The sequence below is a fragment of the Carex rostrata genome, chromosome 20 (assembly GCF_964058835.1).
Source record: "Carex rostrata chromosome 20, lpCarRost1.2, whole genome shotgun sequence".
NCBI lineage: Eukaryota > Viridiplantae > Streptophyta > Magnoliopsida > Poales > Cyperaceae > Carex > Carex rostrata.
The window spans coordinates 4997294-5020232 of record NC_135937.1 but is presented as its reverse complement, the minus strand read 5'-3'; the positions used below and the strand labels follow the sequence as shown (position 1 = coordinate 5020232).

The following is a 22939-nucleotide window of genomic DNA, read 5'->3' as shown; positions in this document are numbered from 1 at the left end:
AAAGTCAAAATAAAACCGTTAGATGTGATCTATGTTATTTTCTTTATGTGCTCATAAAAAATTATCACATTTCAATTTTGTTTTTATGTGAATCATTAAGTTCAAAAATCAACATCTAGAAATCATCCAAATTGGTATGTTTTTTACAAGCTCTTGATAACAATAAAAATAAAATTGAAATGTCATAATTTTTTACACGTTCATAGATAAAATAACGTAGATCATATCCAACGATTTTATTTTGACTTTTAAGTTTTAAGTTTTGAATTATTAAAGTTTTTAAAAATAGAGGCATGATGGAGGCACAAAAAATGGAGGCATTTGAACCCTCCTCATATAACTATATGTAATCTAGTCATTGTTTGAATGGAATTCGAAAAATACCCAAACCGGTTATTGGATAACCGGATTTGGAACAAATGTCCGGTCAATGGATTCCCAAACTCAACAAATAAATCCGGTTAACCATTCACCGGAAAGTTGGATTTTTTTTTTTTAAACAACGGTTGTATTTTTTTTTAAACATAAATTTTTATTTTTTATTTTTTGTAATAAAATATTAGAAATGTTGAATATATTTCTTTAAAAATAGATGAAATACAATATAATTTGATTTATTAGAAAGACTGCAACAAATAACTCGGATCAATATTTTTCAGGCCCAATTTTTCGTGGCTGTAAGAAAAATTAATATATTTCTTTATGTGTTATTGGAAAAAAATAAAAATGCTTAGATTCTGAGTTATTGATCTCGGTTCAAAAGTCACTTCTATGTAATATATAAAATATTGTGATCCTTCTAGGACATTTAATTTATGAAAAGTTGTATCTATTTTTGAAAAAAACAAAAACTTTAAGTTATTTAATAATTGTTATTAAAAAAGAATTCTCGAAATAGATACAACTTTTTATAAATTAAATGTCCTAGAAGGATCACATTATTTTCTAAATTACATAGAAGTGACTTTTGAACCGGGATCAATAACTCAAAATCTATGCATTTTTATTTTTTTCCAATAACACATAAAGAAATATATTAATTTTTCTTACAGCCACGAAAAATTGGGCCTGAAAAATATTGATCCGAGTTATTTGTTGCAGTCTTTCTAATAAATCAAATTATATTGTATTCCATTTATTTTTAAAGAAATATATTCAACATTTCTAATATTTCAATACAAAAAATAAAAAAAATAAAAAAATTTCTTTTTTAAAAAAAAAAAATACAACCGTTGTTTTAAAAAAAACAAAATCCAACTTTCCGGTGAATGGTTAACCGGATTTATTTGTTGAGTCCGGGAATTCATTGACCGGACATATGTCCCAAATCCGGTTATTGGATAACCGGTTTGGGTATTTTTCGAATTTCAGTCGGGATTTGGATATTTTTTTAAATTTTATTTATTTTTTGGATATAAATAAAAAAATCGGTATTTATTTTGGGTGTGTTTGGATTGCTAAGAATATAAGGTATGTCTGGTTGGATTGAGAATAGACTATTCGGTGTTTGGTTAGGTTATAATAGTTAGAATAGTGAATCCAAGTTTTAATGAAAAACACTGATTTTGAAATTTTTTTAAAAATTAGTAATTTTTTTTGAAAAAATATAAAATTTAGTCTCCAAGCACATTTCAACATGAATAATATGTTGAGAAGTTCGGATTGACTATTTGAACTTTATAACTAGAGATATGAGCACAAATTAAAACGCTCATTTTAATTTGCAAAGCATGGTAACATATCTCTCTCTCTATATATAAACAAATTTTACTTTTTAATTAAATAATATTACAAACATCTGTATCCTAAAAACTACAAATATGTATCATTAAAGTTAGATATATGCTATAATTACTTTAATAAGTATCAATATAAAAAAAAAAACCGTTTTCTATGTATTTTGAAGGAAAACATGTAACTAGATGATATTATAGTTTCAGCAAGGTATGCTACACACTGCTGACCTCAATGAATCCGGATTCAATAATTTAAATGAAATTAAGAAAAAATAAGGACCTAAAATATAGTTGGTTATTAATTAGTACAGGAAGTGTACCTAAAACCCTAATATATGATTTCTTCGTTTGTTAATTAGTACATGGTTATATTTAGAAGCGAAACTATAAAGTTTTCTAACTACTAAACTACAAATATAATTTTAAATCAACCAGAATTCATTTTAGGTTTCAGCCTTGTCCGCTCCACCTCTATAGCGATCATGGTCTCTCCATCAAAATTTAAACGATTGCATGAAACTTTTCATTTCTACATCAACAGAGACGGACTCAAGTGAGATAAATTTTCACACTCTTGAAAATATTTTTGATCCCCTCTAGAAAGTCCAAAACTATAATTACTTAAAATTCTTTATAAATTTATGTGCAAATTAAATAAGTTAATCTCTTCTTTTTTTTCAAATTTATCAATGTATTAATTATGATTTACTAATAAATTTGAATCTGATTCGTTAATTTTTTATCTTTGATGAAAATTCTAAATCTGTTCCCGTACACCAAACTTCTGACATCTAGCACAAACCACGAAGTATAAAGGAAAAACGTAGAAAAATATGAACAATTCCTTCACTAACGTCAGTATGTTAAAGTTTGGTACTGACTTGTACCCTTTTTTTTTTTTGGACATTAGGCCGTAGGTATACACACTCTCTGAATCCTGCTAATTAGGTCGAACCTAAGAACTCCCACATGGGGGAATCATATCATCTTCATTAACTCAAAAAGAAATCTTTTGAGTTAATAAATCTCAACTATCTGATTTTAAACAGAGCTAATTCGGAAAGAATGCATATCCTCTGCATTAACTCAAAAAAGAATATTTTGAGTTAATGAATCTCAACCGTCTGATTTTAAACAGAGCTAATTCGATCTATGCTTATAATATAGGGGCCTTTTTAATATTAGTGTAGATTTAGTTTGAATAAATTTTAAAGCAGATCAAATAGTCAATATTCATTAACTCAAAAGATTCTCTTTTGAGTTAATGCAGAGGATACGAATTCCACATGGGGGCATATGCCTCAGCCACTGTGCTGCACAGTGCTTGGCATGTATTCAGTACCTGATTACATAGATAAGTACTGAGATTTTGCAAATTCAGTTGAAATTGCAAACATTAGAACCAATAAAGATGAACAATAAGTGGGCCATTTCTGAACCAACAACATAGCTTGAATCTTGAAGTATCTTAGTGGGCCCATCCTTGTCCAGTGGGTCTGTTATGCCGTTAAATTTAAATAAATTTTATTTTTTTAAAAACTTTTTATATAATTCAACTTCTTCTATAAAATATTAAACGTTTACATGTAGCTTAGGGGTGAGAGGTAGGAATGCATAAAAAAACAGCTCGTTTATAATAAATTTAGATTCAACTCGCCGATAACTCGAGTTTATTGATTTGGTTGTCTCACGAGTTGAATCCAAATTGTTCCTAACTCAGTTTGTTAGACCTTGTGATGTGTAGTAATTTGATATACTATGTACTATTTAGTTATGTATTTGCCACTATCTTATTATGTAAAGTTTTAAATTGTGTACTATTTGATAAACTATGTACTATTTATTTTGTTAAACTTTGTTTTGATAAATTTTAATTTAATAAACTATGTACTATCTCATGAGTCACGAGTCGACTCGAGTTGATTCGAATTGTTCGTGAGTTGAATCTAAGTTAAATTTTCTGACTCGAAACTGAATTAGCAATTCAAACTCAACTCGATTCATTAATTCACAAATTGAATCCGAATTGTTCTTAAATAAGACTCAATTCAACTCATGAATAACCCTAATTAAAACTTTACTGTATTGTTGTAGAAACTTGAGTTTAAAATTCACATACAACATATTGGGTATTTTAAATTTGAGCACCACTTTCGCGATCAAGATTTTTTAGTCTGCCCTCACCAACTGCAAACAAAATCATATCACCTAAGGTACCTCAAACATTGAGTATGAACCTGATTCATTTAGGGCCTGTTCGGCCCACTATCAGGAATGGGTGTAGGCATATGAATTGAACTGCTTTTTACTATTTTTGTGAGAAAAAAAAATTCAGTTCCTATGCAAACAATAACGGAGCCGAACATGCCCTAAGCCCTTATTACGCATTGAGTATGGGTTGACCCGAATTATAATTAGATAGTCTAAATTTAAACTCATCGTGTGAGGTAACGTAGAGGATTCTGACTCATTGCAGGCTGCTGGGAGGGGCAAAGGAATTTATAATCAAAGATGTGCAAAGCACCCTATGAAAGTTTTTATTTTTGTCTTTTAAAAAAAATAAACTTTACATAAAATAATACTATTAGTTTTTCTTATAAAATAAAATTACGTCTTTGTTATGGGTATTGTTTTTGTTACTAAACTAAAAGTTAATTCTAATTTTATTAGAAATTAAAAAAATAATTTATCAAGTTGAATTATATTTTTAATAGATAAATAGTTGAGACAGAACAATAATTCGATCTCATTGGAGAGAGACCAATGGAACCAAATTAAAGAATCAAATCAATTGATTTTCACAAATTATCACACCATCAACCTCAGTAAAAATTAACAAGTCCTAATGGGGGCTCCGGTGGAACAAGGAAAATGAAGAAAAAAGCTCATAAATTTTATAATTCCTATAGAATCAAATCAATGATTTAGTTTTAGTAGCTTTTAAATTTTATGTGGTGAAAACATACTGCAACTTATGATAACTACTGGGGTCGAAACATTAAATCAGTCCCTCTAGATACACCAATAAGACCGAATCAAATTAGTTGGTCTCATCTATGACATTGGAAAAAAAAAAATCCATTTTATTTTGATTATTTAATTTTTCATTTAAAAAAAAAAATTGAATTCTGTTATGCAGGGTATGATAGTTTGTTGCAATCATGGCGGTAAAATATCAAATAATGTGCCTCCGTGAGTCATGGATAACAGGAGTAACGAAATATCAAAGACTAGAGAGAACAATATTCGTAGAAAACAACATAATCATGATTCATGAGATCTTTATCATCTCCCTTCAACATATTATCTACTTTGACTTGGGAATATTTTAATTTATAAAATTGCAAATATGGAATAAAAATATAACGAGTTTTCATTTATTTATATTTTTTTTAAACCTTCTAGTGAAACAACAAAGACGCCATTGCAAATGGGAATCTTTTAAAAAAAATAAAAGAAGATAAGCTAAAATTGGAACCATCTCTAACTCAGTTGATAAGTCAATATTCTTCTGAGAAATCAGAGATACAAGTTTGAAACTGATTAGATAACTCATACCTAATTATCTGATCTCTGCCGGTAACAAAATAAAACAAAATTAACAAACTTTGCGGAAGACTGAATTTTGATAAACTTTACGGATTAATCCGTGGTATTAATTTTTTATTTTTATTTTAAAATATATGGATTTTAAAATGTTTATTATTAAAAAAAATAAACATACATATATTTATATGAGATAGACTATCATGCTTTGGAAAGTAAATATGGTGTTTTATTTTCCGCTCATATCTCTATTTTTCAGTGTTCTAAATAGCGCGCTATAGCGTTTTTGGACCCTAAACGTTAAGCTATGCATAATAACGCGCTATTTGAGCTACGGACGCTATAGCGGTAATAGCGGTCTGCTATAGCGCATAGCGTACAGCGCAAATAGCACCCGCTATGCAACATTTGCTGTTTTTTTTCTTTCAATTTATATGAGCTTTAAAATAAATAAATGGTGAAGATATTGTTTAATTTTGATGAATATTATATTATATCAAATTCAGGTCCGCTATAATATTTTTTTCATTTTGCTCTTGGTTTTTTTTAACTGATGATAAATCAAATAAATAATTGCTAAATTATGGAAATTTTAGGGACTAACAAGAATTTCTTCAAGGATCATTTGTTTATTTTACTAGAAGTATGATTTTTTATTTTTTTTTAATTTCTAGGTTATTTTGAAATTTAAATAGAAAAAAGATAAATTATGTTATGATGCTGAAAATATTTTAAATAGAAAAAGATCGATAGTTTATGATATTAGTATTACTATAGATATTTTGAGTCGCAATTTGGACTTTGTATTGGTTCAATATGAATATTATAATTTTTTAATCAATTTGATATTATTTATTGTTCAATGAGACTAAATAATGTTGATATTTAGTACAAATATGTAATATAATTTTTATAAAAAAAAATGCTATTTGGGATAGCTTTCGCTATAGCTTTTTTCGAGGCTCCCCGCTATGATGCGATAAACGCTATTTAGAACCTTGCTATTTTCAAAGTTCAAACTGTCCATCTGAACTTCTCATGATCTTCATATTGATATGTGCTTGCAGATCAAATTTTACATATTTTGGAATTTTTTTACTATTTTTTTTATAATTTTTGAAAATCACAGTTTTTCATTAAATAAAAAATAATAAAAAAATTCAGAAAAATACTGATTTTCAAAAATTCTAAAAAAAATAATAATTTTTTTTCAAAAAAAATGTAAAATTTGGTCTCCAAGCACATTTTAATATGAAAATCATGTTGAGACGTTCGGATTGACTATTTGAACTTTAGAATTAGAGATATAAGAAGAAAGTAAAACAAAGTCTTTACTTCTCAAATTAAGCATCATAGCATCACTCTATTTATATTTAAACCCTTCTAATTACAAAAGGTGGTCCAATTACAAATTTTGCAATATATAAAAAAGGGAACAAAAAAGACAATTAAAGAGGAGGGAACTATTTGACGGAGAAGAGTACATGGCATTTTTTACGGGCAGGTTGTCGCTGATGATACAAGTACTAGAGCCTATTGGTTTTTATAAAGGTAAAATAATAGCCTAATGATACAAGTACTAAAGACTCTAAGAGACTATTGGTTTATATAAAGGTAAAGTAATAGTAGCCAAGCTAGTAGTTAATGTTGCTTTAATTGCTGAGCTGAATGCTCTGCCAACTATGGCAAAGTCGGAACGAGGAGAAGAGATGGATCATGGAGCACACTGTCTCACAGTAAATTGGCAAGTGCAGATTGTGTGGGCTCTCTGTTTTTGTCTGGGGAAATCGATCCGGTCGTTGGTTATTGGCTATATATGTAGTGCGCCATGTTGCATCTTAATTAAAGCATATTGCCACAAAAAAAAAAAATTGACAACTACATTAATCGGAAACCGAGACACCTGACCAAAAGACTTGGCCATTTCTATACATCCTGCTTTTTTTAGAAATCAAATATCTAATTTTTCAGAAAAAGGTAATGATTATTTATGAAATACACCAAGCGGTTCCACCAGGTGCAGATGTCTGAGACAACACCAATGTTCAATGGTGCAATTTCAGTATTTTTCAGATATTAACTTTTATCTTGATTATAAATTTGTTCGAAAACTGAGACGGCACTAATAATACGGTTCTATCTATTTTTTTGAAAAAAAAAAAATAAGATAATCAATTTCTTATCCGAGATTTGATTAAAAACATTTGCTATGTGGCTGTTATTCAAATTAAGATATATAGGTACCAACTGTTTGCTACATTTCTTTAATCTTGTGATTTCAATAATATCAATATTTTTTGCACCCACTTTTATAAAAAAGTTAGCAAAACTTTATTTATCGAGTGCAATATTTTTCGAAATCTATATAAAATAGTATGTCTTTGAAATATTGTTGTCAATTCCTCACATTATATATATGCAGAGTTGAGCTATGATACTTTGAGAACTAAATAGATTGTTTTATTTTGTGCTTATATCTTTATTTTTAAAGTTCAAATAGTCGATTTTGAACTTTTCAACATGATCTTTATATTGAAATGTGCTTGGAGACCAAATATATATATTTTTAGAATTTTTGAAAATCACGGCTTTTATGAATTTTCTATATTTTTATTTAATAAAAATAGTAAAAAATTTAAAAAAAATGTAAAATTTAGTCTCCAAACACATGTTAACATGTTAATATGAAGATCATGTTAATTTACCCTTCTATAGATTCTCCTAATAAATTCTCCTAATAATGGAACAAACTTAATAAAATATTGTATCAATTATGTAAAAAATAAATTATTAAATGCAATAAAAGAATAACTTAGCTTATTGCATTTTTTTACATCAACACTATTTATAGAGCTAAATCATCTTAAGACTCACTGCTGTTTTAGTTACCAATTACTAAATAAGCAAAATAGGCCTATTAAGCAAAATGGGCCTTGTGCCATCACAACTGTGGATACTGGATAGACATATACTATAATTGTTTCGATCCAATACAAACTATACAAGAGCAGTTTTACCTTGCTCATGCATGAAAAAATGGCATTAATTTCAAAAGATCATATGATCATATCTAATCACCAGCACTTCATTGTAAAGGATCAGATAATTTTGATGCCTTTTGGTCTTGGTAGCTCCGCATTATAACATTTTAAAAGGTTTGGCAATAAATGAATTTTGTCAAGTACTTTGATGGTTGTGGTTTCATGGTATTAGTCTGTCAGGTCTATGTTGCTAGTCTGAGACTTTAGTCACTAGTTTTGTTCACAACTATTAGTTCAGTTTTTCTTTTTCTTTTTTTAAAAAAAAATAGAGAAATGGTAATGCCATCCATCCATGAAATGCAAAATAAAACAAAATAATTTAGGCGAAATTTTATTGCAATAAAAGTTGCCATCCTAGAGAAATCATGTATAGGCCTCTCTATCTCTGCTTTTTTTTGGGAACTCGCTATCTAATTAGTACAAAGAAATAATTCATTAAGAATTAGAAAACTGGACAGCCTTTAACTGAAATGCCCGGTGCTGTCGGGCAGGATGCCAGAGGACAATGGTCAATCTCAGTGCCCCACCATTTCAATTCAATATTGTTGTTTTGCAAAGCTAAGAACAACAACACCCCCATAAAAGCTGTCCCGGCATCCAGTGCTGCCGACAGCACATAGTTGTACTTCTGCCACCACTGCTTTCTGTACCTGAACACAAAGTAGTTGAATATTGTACCGGTCACCAGCCAGCTTGAAATGTTGGTCGGTGTAGCCGGAGGCATCCCAGCAAAACCATATGTAATAACGGGTATATTGATAAGCGGGATCCACTTCTTCTCCGGAAATACTTTGCTGAGTACCCAAATAGGGACTGGCAAGAGAGCCCCTACAAGGAACAGCCACACAAGGTTACGGTACAACCCATGGTGGCCGAAGAGTCGGGCTGGACCAATGAGGCCCCAAATTACAGAAGCATCGAAGGTGACGCGGTATTTGGGGCATGTCCATGGGCTGTCCGGGTGGATAGAATCTATGTCGCATATGTTCTCTATGTTCTCTAGCATCCACCATGCTACCACCAGGTTTACTATCCCTGACACAAATGTCCCCACCAACTGAGCTGTGTACATGCATCTCGGCGGGATCTTCATGTAGTGTCCGAGCTTCAGGTCCGCTAGGAAGGAGAGAGCGTGAACAGTGCTGATCCGACCATATATCTTGAACAACAAGTTTGCGATCGGCTTCCCCGGAAGAATGTACCCGATAATAAACTGGGCTATAATGTCAAACCCTGGTTGCTGCATTTTGAGAAGCAGGTTAAAAAAAGCTTGTGTACAAATGATGAATTAAAATGTATTGCATAAGTTACAAGGGATTAAAAAGAGAAGAAATTTCTTGGAACCTGATTGGTTGTAGCTTGGATGACACCTACAGGTAATGTAACGATCCAGGCCAAAGCAAATGCGAAGAGCATACCCCACCATGGCAGCTGAACCTCCTCTTTCCACACAAATGATACAATCAGGGCAAGCACCGCACTTCCAACAAGTAGAATGAGAAACCACCACTGAGGGACTTGCTTGTAGTTTCTCATCAACCTTGTGTGGATATCTACCTTCATTGTATTCATCGCCGACCTGCTCTGCCTCCATATGTCACTGACAAGATAAAAAACACAGACTAAATTTTCAGACACAAAATAAATAAACAAGATTACAAACAAAAGTTCTGACCCAGAGCCTTGATTCATGTGCATATATACCTGCCATTGAAGAGGAGAACATGGACGAGGGTAGCTGCAAATCTTGCGAACCCAGATCCAATCGAGAGTGCAAAAAGTGGGCTAAGATAAAGCTTGCTGTAGCTCTCATATGCCGCAAGATTTAAATCAAATTGAGGTGTCAATATTTTGGAGGTGTCATATTTTTGACCAGTTGCAGTGAAAAGCTGATTTGAAAATATTGGGAACTTCCATGAATCGAACGTGTTGAACTTCCAGTAGCATATCGGAACGATGATATAAATAAACATGATAAAGCCAACTGCTATGTTGACAATAGAGGACCACGGTGTGACAAGTGGGCTTCCATGATAAGCAGAGATACCAGCCCAGTCCAGAGTGAATGCACCGACACCGAGCCCATGATAGCCTGACCCGATCTGCTGTGCCGTGATGCTGTGTGGCCAAACCCAGCAGACCCAGGAAAAGAATGTCAGAATCGGGAAGAGATAGCCTGGTAATGCATAGTATGCAAAGCTAGCGAAGAAGAATATCAGGAAAAATTTCATTCGTGAAGGCCCTTTGGAATTTGAATCCTTCTCGTGCAATGCTCTGTAATAAGTAAAACAGTCAATTAAACAAAATATTACAAAATGTGTGCAACTCGAAGAGCAACTACGACATACATCGAGACCAACTTGAAAGTGAGGAATGAAGGAGAAAATTACCTGAAGAGTGAAACCTGAGCAAGATTAGAAGGCCACCACATTTCAGCTGGCTCTACCAGATACTTCCTTAACATGCCAGCCCAACCATATCCTATAATCTGCACATATATTTTTTTTTCATATGATAGTTTATAACTCACAGGATCAAAATATAGATCCGATAATTCTTTACATCTGTAATTTAGTGGCTATTTTTAATCTAATCCTTTTGTGTGAAGTGGTGCATATATAGTGATAGATAGGGGGATGAAAATGATTCTGATAAAATGTAAAAGCAACTGATGATTAATAGATAATGGGAACTAATGATTTCCAATTTTTGATGTCAAGAGCTAGAGGATTGTTTGATCTTCCATTTGTCAATTTAATGATTTTTCATTTGTAAAAAGGAGCTGGAGAGTTAAGAGAGTTTAATTGATTAATGTCAAGAGAGACAAAATAGGGAATCGCCTAATTAAGCCAGGCCCATGGGCCCTATTGCAGAACGTTACAGGCCAGGCTTACAGGATCTGAATGAAACAAGGCCTGAAAGTTGTTGTTGGTAATAAAAACAATAATTATATTAAAATAAAGTGATGATTTGGATTTCGGCGCATTAGCTAGTGGATCTAGTGGATTAATAGTGCCTAATGAGATTTTTTTTTTTTTTTTTTTTTTGCGGGGAATGAGAATGAAATTTTTTTAGGACCATGTGTACATGGTACAAGCATGAAGCATTGCACGCCCATGGTACGCAACGCATGCATGTCAGCTAGCGACCCGTTTCGAAACAACTAAAGAGAACCGCCCGCAGAAAGGAAATAATTAACTATTACAGGTGATTAGCCCCACGTGAACAAATATTTTCTAATTTTTTAAGAAAAACACGCTAATTAACTACTCAACTCGCATGCATGCATGTAATCACCGATCTAAAAGAATAAAACAATAGAGCTCCACTCTACTTCAAAATCCTAAGCCTGTTTTCAGGATATCGATTTTACAAGACTTAATTAGAAGCACAAGAAAAAAGAAGAAGAAAGGAAAGAATCGAAAAATTAATAACTGGAAGGGAAATTAATAAACAAGTGCGGAACCTGTGTGGTAAGGACAATGAGGAGAGCGCAGAGGAAGCTCAAGCTCTGCTTATAATACGCCTTCATCACTGTAATGGCGCCGATGGAGTACGCATCGCCTCCCCCAAACGACACTCCGCAATTCGCAAAAATCGTTATTATCACGTGTTCCTTTATGTTGAATGGGCCCGGGTTCAGGTTGAACCCCCAATCCCCCCACAGCTTGACCTCCTTCTTTGGGAGCACGGTGGCCAGGAACCGTCCGATCGGGAGCACCGCGATCTGCATCAGGATGGCCGAGATGGTGAGCGGCTGTGTCCTGAAGGTGAAGAAGGTGTTGAGGAATATCAGCATGGTGCATGACGTCAGGCCTAGGAGCCACGCTCGGAAGGTCATCACTGGGAGGGTGGGGTCGTCCGTTTCTGGGACCACCAGCGCCACCTCCTCCACTATGCATCTCTCGTGATCTCCTTCTCCATTCATCGAGTGCGCTTTCGCGCCTCCGTTAGACACCATTGGAGAATTTGTACTGAAATAGTCGGATGAGAGAAATGGAAAGCGAGAAGAACTGATCAGAATTTCGGATGGAGGTTTCTTAAACGGCGTATATAAAGGCATGGAAGGAGGTTTTGCTCTAAAACCCTGGAATCTTATTCTAAAACTTTACGGATGACATGGCAGGGTGTACTTCGGTACTAGTTGAGTCCTATCCTGATAATTATGTGCCACGTGGAATATGTGAATTATAAGTAAACATTTTTCGTACAAAGTTAAGAGTCAAACAGCCTACTGAGATATTGCATTGATGTATCGGATCTCGAATGACGATGCTACCCCTCCAACATTCCTCCTAGGGATCAATTAGATTATATAAATTTTGCTTAAGAGGGGCGTTAATAATAGGGTTAGGAGAGTAATTAATCGTTGAATGCGTTTGACTGCGTGGGGCCACAAGCGGGGACGAAACGACAACAACGGCTCCTTTTGGGGGCACGTGTTGATCGCAAGTGGCGCCAAGAGGGGCACAAGCTTGTCGTGGCGCGAAACGTTCTTTCGCTGTGCTGGCGCTCAACAGACAGCCTTTTACGCCCATGTCATCACCCACGAGTCATCCACGTAGATTTATGAGAGGCCCAAATTCACACCTCAGCTGGGGTACAGACTACAGAGCATTTGTATAAATTTAGTAAATCACCTTTTGTCCAGGACTCCGAATCCTCTGTCTCCTTGGGTGCAATAATTTTCTGTTCCCTCAGTCACTGCGTGTGGGGCCGTTCACTTTTAATTTTTGAACTGGGGGTCCACCTCGGATCCACACGCAGTGACTCTGGGGACAGAAAATTCCTGCCCCCAGGGAGATAGAGGATTCAGTTTCTTTGTCCAGATGGATGAATCTGAATGGTTTTCTGCAAAGGACCACCGATTCCCTTCAAATATTTTCATGTATAGTTTGTTCTATAATCCTATATTAAAAGTAATTCTATATCTGAAATTATTTATTTAGAGGTAAAAACATTTTTAAATCAAGTGAATTCCATTCTAAACTCTCAATAACTATCTGATTGAGCTTTGTTCACAAGAATCTAATTTTGCATCATTATGTATCTTTTTCATGAACGAAATGTGTACAAGAAATTCATCTGATTACGGAGCCAGAGGTATGGGGTCAAATGTGAATGAAGCTCAATCATATAAAATTTTCAAACTGCAGATGAGGAACAATTTTACAGTATCCATGACATTTTACTTGAAATTATATAGAAAATTGTGTATAAGTACAAAAATTTTAAAAACAAACGAGAGTCAATTGACCCCATAACTTGAATATGCCTATGACTCTAACTGTTGACTTGTACGCAGTTACACAGATCAGATTCGCGGAGCTAAGTACTTAAGTTAATCACATTGTCATTATTTATTTGCAGAATTTTAGGTAATTTCGGATTATATACGCATATAACCCCGTGCATGCATGACAATTGACACATATCTGTACAAATACATAGGGGTGAGAAACAAAAAGCAACAAAAAAAATATATGCAGCACTATCGTAATTTTTTATTCTTTTGAAATTTGATATGTTGTGTTAATGTCTATATCCGGGCAACACAAGTACAGTTACCTTTTAATCCACAGATTCGTCCGGCCGGTATCATCGTGAAGAAAAAACACTATAATGTTGTGGTGTGAATTTTATGGAATGATACCTTAAAAGTTTAGTAAGAGAAAGTCGTTATTCGTTTAACCACAGCCGAGGCTTTTTGTCGGGAACATTTTTATAGTTGACACAAAAGTTCATGTCAACCTTTTTAATTGGGTAAATTTCATTGCTATATATTTCATTTCATCCCCTCAACTCTCAAGTGGGGCGTGGAGGAAGGTCAGTCCAATAGATATCAGAACAAATTTGTTTTGATATTCGGTTGAAATTATTAGATCCACACATCAAGTTCGTATGCACTTGATTAGTGTAAATTTTAAAATTGTTTGTACGTATCTGTTGCAAATCGGACAAATTTGATCTAACAATATATTTAATTTGGTTCAATACTCATCGGATCGCCTTCGATTCTCAATATGATAAACAATAACATATTATTTTTAAATTCTAACTGTTATTTTTTATACATAAAGAATAATGAAATTTGATGCGAATTTTAACATTTGCTGAATAATTTGATATTTATAATAATTGAACTTAACTATCTGTAGTAAATTATCAAATAATATTAAAATTGCATACAACTAATTAATAATGCTAACAACATATCTATTTAATTTAAGTATGATTTGAAACATATATAGTCAAAATGATTAAGATAATTCATTATTAATGGAACCTTATCCATTCATGTTACGTCCAAATATAATGTTAAAGGACAATGTTATATGTATAGAAAGTTGCAGACAGGACGGACTTAGGATTTTCGTCAAAATGAACAAAAAAAATATCGAGTCGGATTTAAATAACTAATCGGGTTTAAATCCGTTTACTAATTAGATACTCGATAAGAACCAATGTTTTAACTTATACTTTTCAATATTCTGACTTGTAATTTCTAATTTTCTAATCTATAATTCTAATTATCAATCATAATTCAAGAAATTTTTTTAAATTTTAACTCTAAATTTAACCTGAATTACAAATCAAACATTCAGAAGGGGGGCAAAAAATAATTCAGGGAGGCAAAATCGATCGGAACATCCAGATCTTTACTAAAACTCGAAATCCTGGAGGAGGCAGCTGCCCTTCCCTGAATGTACATGGGTCCGCCCCTGCATGATTGCGGATTTAAAATCTGCATAGAAGGTCATTTATAAACATTAAAATTTGAAAGTTAGATCTTTATATTTCTTTAATAAAAAAATAAATTAAAAGGGTGAAAATAGAAAAATGAAGAAATGAGAAATAGTTGAGTAGGAAATTGAAAAAATAGCAGGTGTCTGGCGGAAAACAAAAAGGAAGTGCCCATTCCATTTTGTTTATTGGAGGGAATATTCGTGTAGTGATCGATTAATTGAGAAGGAATAAAACTATAAAAATTTGGTAACTTTGAAGGGTCAAACCGGAATTGGGTGATATTTACTTGAGATATTTGTGATGTTCGCAAAATTGAGTAGTAGTCTCTTTATTGGTATTTGATAGATTGAGATAGATAAGGTAGTATCACTAAGTACAGCAAAGGAATAAAGCCTAAAAATGGTGAGGCCACTTGCTTCCTTGTTTTAATTGTAACTTTTGGTTTTTGCTTACACAAGCAATTTGCAGTGAGTGCTAATGTGCTATGTAGGCGGCAGTAGGCATAAAAAATTAAGGAATATATGCAGGGAAGTAATGAATGCGTATCCTCCGCATTAACTCAAAAAGAAATTTCTCTTACAACATATTGGTGCAAGTCAAATTGTGACGAATCTTATCTTAAACTAACTCTTGTTTTACCTATAGATGTATCTTACTTGTCTCAGGAAGGTCCTCTTATAATTCTTTCGGAGACCGATATGTCCAAGGGGGACAACAGCTCCTGGGATTCAGAGGCCGATCCCTCTCTTGGATTAGAGGGTTCAGACCTCTCTGACTATCTGAGAAACAGGGCAGAGCTTGATGCTATAGATGCCGATTACTTCCAACTTGCTGAATCCTCTGAAGAACCCTCTGCTCATACTACTTCTTCTCATACAAGCTCTGCTACTGTTACTACATAGTCCTACTTAGTTCAATGACTAGTTCTTACTATTTTTGGCTTTTGTATGTGATATATGTTTTTCTCGCAACCTGCATTATGTTTGTATCAGGTCTCTACCTGTTTAGCTTCACCCTAGCTGCTTAACAGCTAGACTGGTTCTTTTGTAATATTTCCCCTAAGACTTTGCTTGTTTGTAAGACAATATTCTAGTTTCTAATGAAACTGGTGGTACAATCCACTTTTATCAAAAAAAAAAAAAACTCAAAAGAAATCTTCGGAATTAATTCGATTTATGTCTAAAATATAGAGAGTTCTTTAATATTAGTACAGATCTCGTTCGTACAAATTTCAAAACAAATTGAATGATCGAGATGCATTAACTCAAAAGATTCGGAAGGAATGGCAGGATGGTGAAAATAATTGTAGCGGCTGTGACGCGTGTGGTTGACTTGGATATATATATTCTTCTATAAACAGTTTTTATTTATTTTTATTTCGGAATATATGAATATTGATAAAGATATGCTTAATGCACCAACACAGGCTGTCATTAAATTGAGTAAACAGAACAGTCATTTTAGAACAACATGTTGTCAATAAATTGAGTAAACAGAACAATTCATTTTAGTAGAAGTGCAAGTGTATAGGATATATTATCAGTTCAAATCTGGATCTATATTCGAATTTTGTCGGATTTAAATATTTGAATACTAAAACTTTGCATATACGTATATGATTTATGCAGATACGAATACGAATATGGACACGGTTTTAATTTCAAAAGCAGATACCGATAATTATCCGTATCTGTATTTTTTTATCCACTTATTCTGAAATCATATATAAATAGAAATGAATACCTTTTTTTTGGTATTTATTGATTAAAAATATGATTATGTTGGTGATTAAATTTTGTTGACGATATATATATTTTGTAATGACATAAGAAGTTTAACAGTAAAAAAATATTACTTTGTTTATCACAATGATTGAATATCCAAATTTTTTATGATTTTATGTTATTTTTATTTTCTAATGGAAAAATAATTTATTTAATAACATATGAATTTATCACAATATTTAAATTAGGTATATATCTGAATTATATAATTCGTATCAGTTTAATATACAATTCGTATTTGTATTAATGGTACATATCTAAAAAGTAAAAGCGAATAAGGATATAATTTTACCAATATCCGTATTCTGGACAGGCAAGTACCTCTTCTTCTAAACCTTGCTGGATTCGCTTCCTGATTGATGCTTATAAGAAATGGAGTGCATCGATATCTTCTTGTACTAAAAAAATCTATTAATTTTTTTCTTTTTTTTTGGAAAAAGTCTAACGCTCGTTTCATTGAAAAACTTGTCCAAAATACAAACAACAGGCTAGCTAGTTGTGTAATAATATCACAACTGCTACAATAGAGTTCAAATTCTAAATCCTATAGAAGTTCATCATTACTTTATTACATCAATCAGCATAACACTGAATTATTACATATCATAACATCTGAAAGCTAATTAATATAGATAATCAGCATCTAAGCAGTATTGCTGGATTATTATTCTTCTTCCTCCCCAGAACGCTGGTACACCACCAAATGTGTATCTTATGGATCCCAAATCTACAGGGGCACTACTTCTATATCTTCTGGCATCTACGCTGGAACCAAATCCCTAGCTTGCCTCTTGACCATCTCTATCCAATAATTAACCAAAGCAATTATCATTAATATGATTGTTCTAAATTAATATTTTGTTTTCTGTATGTTGAAAGCACATTTCATTTCTAAGTTGCTACAAGGTCCAACTGAGTGCACTGAATACAAACAGAAATGCAATTTGGAAGTCTTTCCTTAAGGTACAAGAAAATTCAACAATATCGATCTTTGATACTGACCCATTTCCTAAAGTGTTGTTGACTTAATCTCATCCAAAATCAAACTTGTTGTGTTAATGGACAATGCAAGAATGAGTGATTATTAATTAGAACAAAGAAACATGATATGCTATAATTATATTTAATAAGATCGAAGTGTTACACTCATGTTATCTTCAAGTCAAGTTTTCACGTGTTGTGTTGTATCATGATAAAAAAAATATATATAAAATTAATAGTCACATAATGTGAATGATCACAATACGTTAGCCATGCCATAATACACATACCATGATCAAACTTGGCTACAAAATTTGATCATATTTAACTATTTTTTTGCAAATTTAAGTTTGTTTAAGGAAGTAAAAATCTAAAAAAAATATTAAATACAGTGAAAAAATGAAAAATAAAATATTAAACATGGTTTCATAATCACGTGTCATAATATAATCAGTTCGCATGTCATGTCATTATTTTTGAGAGATAGTAACAACAAGTGAATTGTTTTACATGACATGTAATCAACACAAATGTCATGTCGTAATAGTGACAAGACTTGAATTATTTTACATGACATACCTATTTATAGCAAGCCCGGACTGCCCTATGCTATTCTTTCTTGAGTGATACTTGCCCTTTTTACATACCTTCTTTCTTTTTTTGGAGAAGGAAAATTATCACGTAGTACCAAGTACTAACGATATACATTGTGCCACCTCAATATTGAATTGCGCATGAGATGATAACAACGGACCTTGGGTCAAAATGAACAGTGATAATACGGTGCCAACCCAATCCAAGAGAATCCCAAAAGCAAGCATCCCACTCCCACCAGGCCACCACCCCACCAAATAACAAGTCTATTGGGTTGGGTATCGACCCGGATAGATACTTAACAGTAACCCCAACAAGGCATTGATTTGACCGTACAAATAAAGCGAACTTTGCCCAAGGCGTCCCATCCCACTGAATGGGCCCCTCAGCCCTTTATGATCCAAACAGGGCTGATATTTTCTATGGGCCCAACTAAGGCCTGTTGGTAATCATAGTTTGCTAACAATTGATCCTTAGGTACTCAATTAATAACCAAACTGCCATTGAGCATGGTTCCGGCCTTCCAGCAATCAATCGGCCAACCCTGCTACAAGTCGAATTCGTTTCCCAAATTTCCCCAATTATTTTTTTCATATAATTGAGGCGGTTTGGGTTGGGGCTTTGTCGCGGGTGACCGACAGATGGACCCGAATCCGATCTCCACCGGCGCCGCACTATCCACATCCACAGATGACGCTGATGATTGGGGTAGCAACCTAGTCTCTCTTTCTCTCTTGAGATTTTAAATTACCAATTTTATTGCTTGAGTTCGGATTTTTGTAGCTCTGTTTATTTCGTACTCAGAAAAATCCAACTACCCGATATTAAACAGAAAAAAAAGGGAGATAATAATGAATTGTACTTGGAATTGCACTGGATCACTGGTGGCTCTTGAATAGTTCTACTGGTGCCACATTCTAAGCAGTAGCACAATAATGAATTTATGGCTTAAGTGCATAGGTTGAGATTACTGTGAAGTAATCCAAATTTGATGATAGCTCAGATGAAAAGCACATTCTTTTTTCTTAAAGGGTGCTACTACAGCATCTCATTCTGATTGAGTGGTTCCCAAAATATTGAAATTCTTGATCCATTATTACATAGCAGTTGTTGGTGTGGACTGTAGTTAGGAGAAACATCGTGTCAAATCTATAGTAAGCAAGTATGATGGGTAGGGTTATCCTGATATACGTCTGATTTTCTTTTTGTCATTTGATATCATAGCCTGTAGTGATTGTCAAGGACAATTCAATTCCTTAGTAAAATATAGGATAACATGCCTAATTTTTTTTTTCTTTTAATGTTGTTTCCTGCCAAGTACACTATATGCAAATTTAAAAATTGGGATAAGTATTTCTATGTGTATATGGTATTTTGAGACAATAATTGATTAATTTCGTTTGATAGTCGTACTTGATTAGTTTAGTGTAAATTCAATTTCAGACACAGAAGGATTTGTGGTTCCTAGCATATTATCTGGGAACTCTGAAAATGATGATGGTGCCAACCCTTATGCAACCACCACTGCTGCATCAGCCAATCTCACAAACCCAGAGGTGAGTGTTGAATTGTTGATACATATAACATAAATTATCTATATATATCAAATTAACATTAATCAGATGAGTAATTGTACAGAAAAAATAGTTGATTGGTTATCATATTAATGGATGTGCTGATGTCCATAATAAATGATTGTGGCAGGCTAACAAAATTGAGGAGAAAATACAATTGGAGCCTGACAGCCTGTTTCAACAACAGCCTCATAGCAGTACTGGTCTTGACTCAAGTGCCACTGCTAATACTAGTACTAGCAGGAAGCAAAAATTGAAGCATAAGTTGAGAGAAGCCGATAAAAAATCTGTTGTGAAAACCAATGGCCGTGAGAACAGAATTGAGAGCTTGAGAGAGCTAATGGGTGGTGGAAATCAAACAAATAAAAGTGCCGCTTCCATGAAGGAGCCATCTCGGGATTGGCTTGACCCACATTGCCATGAGTCTGAGTTCGACCGCCACCCCAGTTGAGTTAAAGAAAATTATATTTCAGAGTAATTTGGGTCCCTAAATTTTGTAACTGGCATTGTTGTGGTTACTTAATGTTGATTTGAAAGACCAGATATGAATTTAGAGAGTCAATAACAGATAGGAGGTAGAGTGATGTGTGTGTCATAAAAAAAAACTGCTGCGTCAAGGGCCGATAGTGTCATCGCTGAATTATGAGAAAATTTGCTTGTGGAACTTTTTAATATATGTTTTGGCACATGATTTTGATTTTGAGAAAAAAGAAATGTAAAGAATTTAGTTAGTTGAATAGTTGTTAAGTAGCATGTTTAGGTTATCAAAATAAACTCTGAAAGAATACAAAGACCAACTGAGAAATCTACTTCTTTCTGCGTGAAGCTTTTACTTGTGTTATCGCTCCTAAAAGATAAATCTTTGCTGGTACTAGTGATGATTCTTGATGCTATTTATCTTTACCATGAGTTTGACTTAATAAAATTAGATCTCTGCATGAGATGCTTTTCCATAAACTGTAAAAAGCATTGCTCTGGAAACAAATTACAGGTTCTGATCTGACTGTCTGACTCTTGTTACGTGCATAATTTTAAATAGAAGTCTACTGTATTTTGTCCTTTAACACCACATCTGAAGGTATAAAGAACAATCTCACAAGTGAAAAATAAAATAAACAAAAACTGTGGAGATGTCTTGGTTAGCGCAAGGGAGCAGAAAGCTACTGGAAGTGGCTGTGGTTCTCAAGCAAGGAATTGACTCAACTTCTCTGATGACTTGTCTGGTCAGATCATCGACCGGGTCCCTTGATCCAGCCATTAGCAAAGGCAATAGCAAGGATGACGAAGGGGGTAGACATGCCAAATATTATGATGTATGGCAATGGTGTCATCATGGGGTTCTCTCCTTTCCTCTCCCCTGCTGTTTGCCAATACCTGCATGTATTGATAAATTAGCTCAGATTTTTCTGCTTTACTAATCAAGACAACATCATGACTTTTTCTCTGCTGCATTCTTTAAAATGAATTATACGCTTCTAAAACATGTTTGCAGATAAATCTGCAAATTTTATTTTCTTTGCCATCAATACAATATTGTAAAATGAGGATCACAGCAGCGAATGAAAAATAATTCACAGACATTATCTCTAAGTTTTATTGTTTCAAAACTTTCAGGTACCGGTGTCTGTTCATCTCACATCTCTCTTTTACATTGTAAAAAAATTGTTTGCTCAAGCTAGAGATAAATTTTGGAAAAAATTAACCCCAAATCTACGTAATTTTATTTTTACCTTGTAGGGACCCCACTGGATAACTACTAATGTTTTGAGGGAATTGGTATATCAATTAACAAAGAAGGAAATAGGAATGAAAAGAAAAAAAAAATACTGCTCAGGTTCTTCTTCTCTAGTGATGAATTTTTTCTTTGCACCTTGCTTGAGTTCTCCATCTCCCCCACCCCCACCTACATATAACAAATGATTATTGTTTAAGGCAAAAATAAAATTTTAAGTAGAATGCATGCAGTTCGGCGAAGGAATGCTTTACCAAAATTTGCGCAAATTTTTGTTCGTTTGAGACTCGCAAGACCCCGTTTATGTGAATTGAAGGTTAATGGTTTGGGCAAAAAGGCGCTGCCTTTGCCTGAAACGAGATGAGAAGAAAGAGCAGTTGCCATTGTTTTCCTTTTTTTTTTTTCTCTTTTTTCTGTGTCCGAGAAAATAAGCTATAGGCTTACAATCACATATGAACAAGTGGTTTCGGATAAGATTCCCTGCTGGCTAAATTGTAGTCTTACACTAGTCTAACAAAAAAGATCTTTCCGGACCCGTTATTATATTTACTATCAGATAGATACATTTTACTGGTTTGTACAAGTTATAAATAAGAGTAGAATTAGAATGTTTTAGCTCGTCAGGGAGTTCAGTAAATTCAATTTTATGATTATCATATTAATTTCAAAGTTGAAACAAATCTGCAAAACTTATATATTTTCGAGTTAATCCGGTATAAAGTCAAGCGGTTAACAAAAAATTTATAAATTTATTTTAATGCATTATTATTATTATTATTATTATTATTATTATTATTATTTATATGTTTTTTTAATTGCTTGATTTTATAGTAAAATAATTAAAAAAATATATAAATTGTGCATGTAAACGTATTATACATGAAATATATCAATTTCAAACTTTCAATAGTTTGAATTCATTGTTTAAAGTTAATTTGATGTATTTTAAAGTTGAACTCAACAAAATTTTAACGAGCTTAAAAATACCCTAATTCAACTTTGTAATAGAAAGAATGAAATTTAGATTCTTATTATTTAATCATTTATTTATTTATAAAAGCAGGCATTGCTCACCGATTTCATATTGAAACCATAATGAAATTCAGATTATTAATAATAATAATAAGAAATATTTTTATCTCTTATACTTGTACCACAAAGTAATCAGATACAGCACGAAAGACTCTTAACCGGTGCCCTGAGA

At 33.1% G+C, this 22939-nt stretch overlaps 4 protein-coding genes across 4 annotated transcripts in view; 2 read left to right on the top strand and 2 right to left on the bottom strand.

The window, feature by feature from the left end:
• Window positions 1-22939, top strand: part of LOC144572152 (DEK domain-containing chromatin-associated protein 2-like) — a 67965-nt gene that overhangs the window by 7637 nt on the left and 37389 nt on the right. The gene's annotated exons all lie outside the window — the stretch shown is intronic.
• LOC144572153 (oligopeptide transporter 3-like) lies at window positions 8642-12343 on the bottom strand. Its single transcript, XM_078321587.1, has 5 exons — window positions 11790-12343; window positions 10714-10811; window positions 10028-10597; window positions 9668-9923; window positions 8642-9563 (listed from the first exon to the last, which is right to left on the bottom strand). Exons 1-5 carry the CDS (start codon window positions 12282-12284, stop codon window positions 8766-8768), a joined length of 2217 nt encoding a protein of 738 aa, XP_078177713.1. The 5' UTR covers window positions 12285-12343; the 3' UTR covers window positions 8642-8765.
• LOC144572507 (uncharacterized) lies at window positions 18968-20731 on the top strand. Its single transcript, XM_078322103.1, has 3 exons — window positions 18968-19137; window positions 19873-19985; window positions 20134-20731. The coding sequence occupies exons 1-3, from the start codon at window positions 19071-19073 to the stop codon at window positions 20452-20454; spliced, it is 501 nt and encodes a 166-aa protein (XP_078178229.1). The 5' UTR covers window positions 18968-19070; the 3' UTR covers window positions 20455-20731.
• LOC144572508 (uncharacterized) lies at window positions 20936-22242 on the bottom strand. Its single transcript, XM_078322104.1, has 3 exons — window positions 21990-22242; window positions 21831-21906; window positions 20936-21377 (listed from the first exon to the last, which is right to left on the bottom strand). The coding sequence occupies exons 1-3, from the start codon at window positions 22117-22119 to the stop codon at window positions 21233-21235; spliced, it is 351 nt and encodes a 116-aa protein (XP_078178230.1). The 5' UTR covers window positions 22120-22242; the 3' UTR covers window positions 20936-21232.

Coding starts and splice junctions, on each gene's coding strand:
- LOC144572508 (XM_078322104.1), bottom strand. CDS start 22,119: ATGGCAACTGCTCTTTCTTCTCATCTCGTTTCAGGCAAAGGCAGCGCC. Junction 21,907..21,989: donor AAAAATTTGCGCAAATTTTG/GTAAAGCATTCC, acceptor TGTTATATGTAG/GTGGGGGTGGGGGAGATGGA. Junction 21,378..21,830: donor AGAGAAGAAGAACCTGAGCA/GTATTTTTTTTT, acceptor CAATACATGCAG/GTATTGGCAAACAGCAGGGG.
- LOC144572507 (XM_078322103.1), top strand. CDS start 19,071: ATGGACCCGAATCCGATCTCCACCGGCGCCGCACTATCCACATCCACA. Junction 19,138..19,872: donor AGATGACGCTGATGATTGGG/GTAGCAACCTAG, acceptor ATTCAATTTCAG/ACACAGAAGGATTTGTGGTT. Junction 19,986..20,133: donor CCAATCTCACAAACCCAGAG/GTGAGTGTTGAA, acceptor TGATTGTGGCAG/GCTAACAAAATTGAGGAGAA.
- LOC144572153 (XM_078321587.1), bottom strand. CDS start 12,284: ATGGTGTCTAACGGAGGCGCGAAAGCGCACTCGATGAATGGAGAAGGA. Junction 10,598..10,713: donor GCTCAGGTTTCACTCTTCAG/GTAATTTTCTCC, acceptor TACTTATTACAG/AGCATTGCACGAGAAGGATT. Junction 9,924..10,027: donor GTTCTCCTCTTCAATGGCAG/GTATATATGCAC, acceptor TTATCTTGTCAG/TGACATATGGAGGCAGAGCA.